The sequence below is a fragment of the Poecilia formosa genome, unplaced genomic scaffold (assembly GCF_000485575.1).
Source record: "Poecilia formosa unplaced genomic scaffold, Poecilia_formosa-5.1.2 Scaffold18, whole genome shotgun sequence".
Taxonomy (NCBI): domain Eukaryota; kingdom Metazoa; phylum Chordata; class Actinopteri; order Cyprinodontiformes; family Poeciliidae; genus Poecilia; species Poecilia formosa.
In genome coordinates this window covers 335,619-343,700 of record NW_006799957.1, presented here as the reverse complement: position 1 = coordinate 343,700, position 8,082 = coordinate 335,619, and the positions used below count along the sequence as shown (strand labels likewise).

Below are 8,082 nucleotides of genomic sequence, written 5' to 3'. Positions count from 1 at the left end.
GAATCAGAATCACAAACTTAATACTTTAATATCTTAGTTTTGCATGTATGACCTTTAAAGATGTAACATTTTCACATTTATTTTTCAGATCACACACATAGTGTCAGCTCCAGTTTGAACGACACTATTTTTATCTGTACCAACTGAAAAGCTAGAGTTTTTATGTATCATGAACACAGATTTAGCAGTCTACAGAAATCATGGTAATACTGGAGCTTCAGCTTGCACCTCATTGAAATACCCAGCTGGAGAAGAATCCACGAGAAAATATCAGCTGAATGAGGCAGTTTCACCACAAATCATACATTCCCAGAGCCACAAAGGGTTTACATTGTATTTTATTCATTCTGTGTGAACTAAAATTTTTTACCTTTAAACACTGCATGAAAAATATATACTTACATAAGATGTTTCATTTAATTTAGTTATTTTTAATTTCTGATATTTTGTTGCCTTTTCTAGGCTTTTAAATTCTGCTGTGCCATTTTGAGGGTCTACACAAAAGCAGACGAGTTTATCCTTTTTTACATAACTTTGTTGTTGCAGCCCTAGAGAAAGAACAAATATAATGATGATATAATTGGAGTAATGATGTCCTATTACTGTTACAAGAAAATATGTTTAACCTAAAAAGAGGATTAAATAATAAAAAGAACATATCATTAGTGTAATAATAATAATAATAATAATAATAATAATAATATACTGATTTATTTAATCTGTAATTTTTTATTTAAAAAAATCTCTTAAAAAATACTAACGCTAGAGGGCGACATTTTCAAATTAATCTTCTACCACAAAGGAAGTAGATGGCATTTTGAATGCGTCACTTCCGTTTTTTTTCTTTCCTTTTTTTTCCTGGTTTGTGAAAACTATGCTATTTTCTCTCCGTTTATTCTTAGAGTGCAAAGTCTTTCCATGTTTTTCTTTTCTCGGTTTTGGCGATAGAACGTTTTGGACCAAATAAACAGTCGGGGCTTTTCCGTCATTGCTGGTGAGCTTTTCATCCAGTCATTTAACCCAGATTTATTTCTACTCAGCTCTTTGTTTTATCATCTCCTTTCTGTGTTTACAGATCGGCTTTAAAGCTGCACTGCATATGTCTTTTGCTGCAGAACAATAGCTGGCTTACTGTGTGTTAGCTTTGCAGATCCAATTTTAGCTTTAACCAGCTAATTTCTAGACACTGTTAATTAATCCTACTGCTGCTGGTTGGACAGGAAGTTCGTCGGATGAAATAAGTCCAGACACAGCAGCATCATGTCTGCAGAGCTGGACCTGTCCCCTCCGGAGGTACCTGAACCCACCTTACTGGAAAGCATCCTGCGCTATGGGTTGTTCCTGGGTGCCATTTTCCAGCTGATCTGCATCCTGGCCATCATAATGCCCTCATCCAAGGGTCATGATCAGGTGAGTGGACTCCACTGGGAGGAGCAGGAGCAGGAATACGATCCAGTACTTCAATGTTGTTCCCATCCTAAAAAATATGTTTTCCTGTTATCTGGACAACAAGAATCCAATGATATGCGTTTTAAGCGTTGAAATAATTGCTTTGTTCTCAGACTGTGAAACATCTTTTTGAACAAGAAACATAATGCTGTCACAAAATGTCTACATTTATTTCTGCTATTTTCTAAACTGCCTACTGGATAATAGATTTTTTTTTATCTAACTGAGCAGTAATCATTTGTAGACAGTAACAGAATAATGAGCTCTCCACTCTATCATTCAGATTTTTTCACAAATATTTATCCATTATACTATGTTATATTTTGTACCATTTTACAAGATATATTTTGTACCATTTTACAAGATATAATATAGTTTCTACATTTCTACATCTACATTTTCTGCAGCATTACACACATGTACATTAATGTATATAACTTAAAGCAAACAATTTTCAAAAAGCCTTTTCAGCCCTACCATCCCATCATACATATCTCAGGCTATAAAATAAGCACCAGCTGCTTTGGTAAGATTGAGGTTTCTGATAACAAATACTGGTGTAAAACAAGGGATGGATACGATGAAAAGAAAATAACCTAATTTGACTTTGGTCCAGGTGCTCCCCGGGGAAAAAAGATGCCTATTATTATTATTATTATTTTTATTTTTTTATTTTTGTATCATTTTACCAAGGTTTTTGCCCATTGGTGTTGAGGTCATTGTACATGCTTTCTTTTCTTCTCACAACATAACATGGTATAAACCACACTTTGTTTGGGACAGAACAATAAAGTTGCTTTAAATTGAGGAGATATTAGTGTTTTGTCTTTCTCTTTTCTAAATGTCACACCTCAAACCTGCTCACGCTGTACTCACGGTTCTGTACTCTAAGCACCGTCTATTTTCTCTTTGCCACGTCTTTTAGCCCCAATCCAAATCCAGCCACATTAGATGGAGTTTAGTCAGAAAATCCTTTAAGATTATCAGCTATTTTGTAAGCTTTTTGTGGCTGAGGTCAGTGACCTAAATTAGTTGTGTTGTTTTTTTTTTTTTTGTTGGGTGTCACTCTAAGAAACAGATGACTGTTGTTGTTAAGACTGTGCACTGACACTGTAAAGTCAAATTTGCTGATTCAGCTGCAAGACTTTATAATAAGGAAATGGACCCTGGTAATCTGCTGGTAAACATAAAACAATTCTGGTGAAAACATAGCCTCTACTGACGGTTAAAAACAAGAGTCGGGCTCAAGTTTTGATTTATTTTGAATTGTTTTCTTATCTCTTCACTCATATTACCAACGTACATAGAAACCTGCTTTTTGTAGCCCTTGATAAACTCGTTGGATAAGTCTAGAGGGAACTACCTACAAATTTGATTAATTCACCTCAAATGACCCCTAGAAAAACAGGAAACCAACCCATGTAAATGAACTACCAATTCTGCAAACATTTTTTTTATACATATCCAACCAGAATTATGTCAGAAGCTTTTTGTTAAGGACTAAAAAGCATGCAGTTGAGCTCCAGGTTGCTAAGAGACGATTTATAAAGTATTATCTCTACCCGGCCTAAGTGTTTCATTTAAGCCTGTTAAGCATTTAAGATGGTTGCTCTCAGGTTCTGCATAAAAAGTCAGAATTTTGACTTTTAATTTCGTCGTGAAACCCTGGAGAAAAGTAACAATTCAGATAAAACATGAATCACATCCCCATGAAAGTTGTATGTACACTTATGTATGATTAAGTTTAGGTAACTTGACAAATGTCGACAATAACAGAAAGCATATTTCTAAAACCTATCTTACTTGAAAATCTGAAGGAAAAACCACCAAAAGCAGCTCTCCTCATACTATCACTGCCGAGAGAGATTATTTATAGACTCAAGCAATTAAATCCTCTTTTTAATTATTCTATTTTCAGGTGATGAGATTGCCTGAATGAAATGCACATGCTGTCGCTGTTTCATCTTGAGCAGCAGCCTGCTTGAGAGAACAAAGGCTGCGTTCACAGTGGTAGTGCTGACAGGAGGAAACGCGTACGGCAGATTTGCTTTTGCTGGATGAGCAGAGCACACGTGTTAGCGTTTCATTCAGCTGTCTCTGTGGTGGAGGTGAAGTTGCACAAATCGGTCACCAAGAGCATCACAAAGAAACTAATTATTAGCTCAAATGTCCCAGTTGTTCTAACAGCAGGAGTAAGAGCATTATCCTCAGACTACACTTATGTAATTGTTTGATTTTATATATTTTCACCCCAGCCTTCCTGCTCACCTGGAGAGTTTTATTGTTTCTGTTGCTTGCTCCACAGGAGGAGACTGAATCCACTGAAAGCAAAACTGGAGAACAGATGAAGAAAGCAAAAGGAGCGGCACCTCAGATTCGACAGAAGCAAAAGAAGGAGAGCAAAAAGAAGAGATAGATGTTTATGTGCCCTTTTGTTGTGTGTTTTGTCTTTAATCCCTGTTCTAAGGTTCTAACATCATATTACAACACTACATCTGAGTCACTTCAGAATGACCCTCAGCTTAATCTCTACACTCAACACAAACACACTAAATGACGTAGTGTTTGCTGATTGTTAATGATTGCTGATAAATATTTGACAGTGTTTGGTTTTCCTTTATCTGCTTTTCATATTGTATGTGTATTACAATAAATAAAATAACCCCCATAACTATATTTATTATCAATCCTATGTTTATATAAATGGGTCAGAATTCATTTTAGCTTCTCATAAAACCAGTTTTGTAGAAAATAACAGCCTGTTTCCTTATTATTGATGTTTTTAAATCGCTGCTTAAAATAAGTATTTGTGTGAAGAAAAACATTAACATAAAATTTGATTGCTAAAGCCTCTTATTGATGTTTTCATTATGTTATAAATAAGTAAGGTAAGTCAATTTGGTTATTTTTACTTTTCTTGTGCTGGGTTGATACAGTTCACTGCTTGTTAGGGGAAAAAACTGGTAAACATTTTTTGTCACTTTAAAAAAATAATCATAATAGCATATAAATTATATGATTAACCTGAGAGATTGGATATGTTTCCAATTTAAAAAACATGGGTACTGAAATTATGTGTAAATCCAATTGAAGCAGAGATTTATGTAATAAAATAATTCATTTCTGAACTATGCAACCTTTGAAAGTACATTTTATAGTGCGTGGAAAAATTTAAATATATAGCATACAACATAGTCTTATGTTTTTAGGAAATGTTATGATTATAAATAAAATGTATTGATCAAATAGCCGATAGAAAATGTACCAGTTTAATGATAATGCGTCACGTTTCTTAGCGTAAGGACAGCGTGTTGCTTAGCAACCAATTTACCTCTCCAGAAAGGAAGCTAACAGCTTTCCCCGTAAGAAAGCAGTGATTTAGGAAGTGTGGAACTTTTATTTCAGCAAAATAAAACAATTTTACGCCGATCGTGACAACTAAATAGCATTAAACTGTCACATCCTGTGTTTGCTCCTGCCTGCCAACGCAGGAGAGATCTTCTTCTGTATCTTGCGCAACATAAAGCTAATTCCCAACGAAGTTTACGCTACTGCGTAAAAAAAACCCTCAATCGTGTCGGTTTAAATTTTCGCTCCCATGTTTCATCAGTGATGCGCTATCCACTGGCTTCCCCCCCAACGCGGCTTGTCTTCTGCTCACTCACTACACCACTCCTGCTTCGACGCATGCATTTCCTGCGCCGTCGGCTCTCTCCAGCTGAACAGTCTGGCGTTTGCCCGGCCCACCGTAGCACAACACCGGCTGCTTTGCCCTCTTGTTCCAGAAGGCAGTCCCCCGTCATGACCTCCTCCTTCTGCGGCTCCAGTGAAATTCGCTAAATGGGATTTGCGGCTGGCCCAAGGTTTCCATTATTGTTTTAATGAGGACAGCCGTCCGGGATCTGAGCGGTTTTCTGGCGGTGCGTCTCTGATTTTTGGGCTGAATCTGAAGACGCGTTAAAGGTAAGCTTAGTTCATTTCAGCTTGGAGCGGGGTTTTCTTATTATCTTTTTTATATTGCCAAGAGGATATGTTGTATTTTTCACATAACAACCTTGGCTTTTCATCCAACGCATGTTCACGTATGACACCCCCACACCGAGTTACATTTCATTGTTACACGGGCCATTCAGTCAGCGTGGATCGTACATTTGGCCAGTGCCATTCAATCTGTGTTGGGGCTACGTCTTGGACGCCTTTCTACACCCCTTCAAATGCAAAGCGGCTGTGCAACGTTCGTGTTTGATTCGTTGTTTCAAAAGCAAATACTCAGGGGAAAAGCAACACACCGACTGTGCGCTGAAATTAAAGCCAACAATCCCGTCGAAATTCAAAATGGAGCAGAAACAGCACCTGTTTTGATTCATCAGGCCGCAAATAACGTTGTTTATGGGAACCGCGACTGACACATGAGCGTCGTTTCTTTATGTCCCCCATTCATAAATTCCATTTTACGTACCTGGCAGGAATCACTTTAGCAAACACTGACTATGTGCGTCTTCCTGTGGGTAAAATGTTATTTATTTCCCTTCTCTATCAAACCCGTATTCAGTTTGACAGCTGCTGCTCCCGTAGGCAGCTGCCACCCCACCCCGTGTTTTCTTTGAAAGCAGCTTTGCTGACAACTGGTGTTTAATCTAGTGGAAATAGAATTTTAATTATGTAGTTTATCTGTTTACAGTTTCTTTTGGGAGCTTTTTAGTTGTGGCTAATATCCATAATCCACTTGGTTCAGGTTTTACTATGAATGAGTTGGAGAGCTTTGGAGTTGATCTAGACGCCAATGTGTTTGTCTGATCAGACAAACATGAGTAACATCTTGCGTCTTATTGGGCTGCCAAATTCACTGTTACAATTACTCACAAATATATTTGAAGCTGTTAGAGAATTTATTTGTTATGGCTTTAGGGTGCATTCAAGTTTTATATAACACAATTCAGCCACAAGACAATTCAAAGTGTTTTACACCGTAGACACATAATACAGTAACCAATTATGAAACAGCAATAAACATTAAAATTTGTCAAATGACATCATTAAGTAAATACATCAAGTATATTGATCAGTATTTTAGATATTATGAATCAAAGACAACTCTAAACAGGCAAGTTTTTAGCTTTCATTAAAAGGAACTCATTGTTTCAGTTGTTTTTCAGTTTTCTGGAAGTTTGTTCCAGGTTATTTGAGCTTAAAAACAGAATGCTGCTTCTCCGTGTTTGGTTCTGATTCTGGAGATGCAGAATCAGAGCCAAAGTGACAACAGATCTTTGATATCAATTAAATGCTTTAATGAAATGGTTTCCAGTTTCCCTAATTCATTTAGTTTTATCCAGCAATATTCTGACTAGAGATGATTTAAAAATAGCTACCCGTTTGGCAGACTTCTCTGTGTGTATAAAAGTCTTTCTGGTTTATCTCCTAATTGTTTCAGTAACGATCAAACAAGCTTTTGTCTTAATTCATTTAACATAATATTCTATTGTATATATAAATATAATATAAACAGTTTTATTATGAGTCCACAAAAATTATTAATTGTGAGATCTGTTAAGCCACCGGTTTGTCTGACAAGCTGTCATTACAGTAAGAATTTGTTGAGTTAATGACTCGTGGTCCGTTCTGATATGAGCCGGCCGTCCTGTCCTGTGAAATTAATCATGCTGAAGCAGCCGCTCTTCGTGGTCCAGGCGACCGGCTGCCGGAGCCTTCAGTCAAAGATGGAGGGAATGGAAGAGTTTTCCTTTCCATTTTATCAGCTCAGTGCTGTAGTCCCTCTTCTACTTCTCCTTCCTTTTGCCTTTCATGTGTGTGTTCACCAAAAGCCATCCAGGTCTGCTTTCCCCAAACCATCATGAGTTAATAATGGAGAGATCTTAAAGGACAGTTTGTCCATGTCTGGCTTACTCTGATGTTGTCTTTGCTGTATTCTGTGTCTCTGCGCATCTTGAAGCAGAGTAAAGCTCTGCTAATGTCCACATTTCCTCTTGTTTGGATCTTTGGACACCAATCCTACTTCCCTTCCCTCTCCCCCATTCCCAGGGGTAAACTGTAATTTCCCCATTGAGCTGAAAGGTTGTGTCGTGCTTCTTTAGTGTCTGCAGCACAAAGTGGCAACTGCTACTGTGTGGATGAGGTGAATTTGCTACTCGTGCAAGTTCCATGTTTTTGTCTTTAAGTTTCGTCTTTAAGCTTCTAAATTGTTGAGATCCACTGAAGGAAATGCATTGTGTGTTGGTTTGGATCAGATGACAGTAAGATCTGATGTGATTGAGTTGAGTACTCTTCACTTCTTTCCTGTCATGCTTTAAATTCTTATAGTAGCGAGACAAAAATAGTGGCACTAAAGATTTCAAACAAAGCATTAGCCTAAATATGAGCAGAAAAAAAGAGGACAAATGATGTCTCTATAAATCAGTGTAAACTGGCCATGTTACATTGATTCATTTATTTTACTTCTGTGGGTTTTGGTTGCGTTTTCCATCTGGGTTTGAGAAAGGGGTTGATTTCTCATGTCATTTGTGAATAACTTAAAGGTCTTTCCATCATCCTTCAAATGCAACAGTATCCCCACAGTTTAAAGACTTTTTGCATATATTGATCTTTCAAAATCTTTACTTAATGTGCTGATGGTTG

General features: G+C 37.1%; 2 protein-coding genes and 1 long non-coding RNA gene across 6 annotated transcripts in view; 2 read left to right on the top strand and 1 right to left on the bottom strand.

The window, feature by feature from the left end:
• The first annotated feature begins 820 nt into the window (after positions 1–820).
• On the top strand, positions 821–4,494 carry manbal (mannosidase beta like). Of its 3 annotated transcripts, XM_016668856.1 has the most exons (4): positions 821–994; positions 1,076–1,133; positions 1,221–1,410; positions 3,755–4,494. In XM_016668856.1, the coding sequence occupies exons 3-4, from the start codon at positions 1,261–1,263 to the stop codon at positions 3,863–3,865; spliced, it is 261 nt and encodes an 86-aa protein (XP_016524342.1). In that variant the 5' UTR covers positions 821–994; positions 1,076–1,133; positions 1,221–1,260; the 3' UTR covers positions 3,866–4,494. The 3 variants fall into 3 exon arrangements, with proteins under 3 accessions (XP_016524342.1, XP_007546918.1, XP_007546917.1); XM_007546856.2 differs by lacking the exon at positions 1,076–1,133 and having other exon boundaries at positions 1,225–1,410; XM_007546855.2 differs by lacking the exon at positions 1,076–1,133 and having other exon boundaries at positions 822–994.
• Positions 1,319–6,029, bottom strand: LOC107835671 (uncharacterized). Its single transcript, XR_001661484.1, has 2 exons — positions 5,909–6,029; positions 1,319–1,477 (listed from the first exon to the last, which is right to left on the bottom strand). It is a non-coding gene; the product is annotated as an uncharacterized LOC107835671 (long non-coding RNA).
• Positions 5,004–8,082, top strand: part of LOC103134564 (proto-oncogene tyrosine-protein kinase Src) — a 26,094-nt gene continuing 23,015 nt past the window's right edge. For both annotated transcript variants that reach the window (XM_007546854.2, XM_007546853.2), the window contains exon 1: positions 5,004–5,412. The gene's annotated coding sequence lies outside the window, so the exon portion shown is untranslated. The remainder of the gene's footprint in view (positions 5,413–8,082) is intronic.

What these genes read in the sequence shown, in the direction of transcription:
- manbal (XM_007546856.2), top strand. Translation starts at nt 1,261, where the DNA reads ATGTCTGCAGAGCTGGACCTGTCCCCTCCGGAGGTACCTGAACCCACC. An exon ending in CATCCAAGGGTCATGATCAG is followed by an intron (nt 1,411 to 3,754) that starts GTGAGTGGACTC and finishes CTTGCTCCACAG; the next exon opens with GAGGAGACTGAATCCACTGA.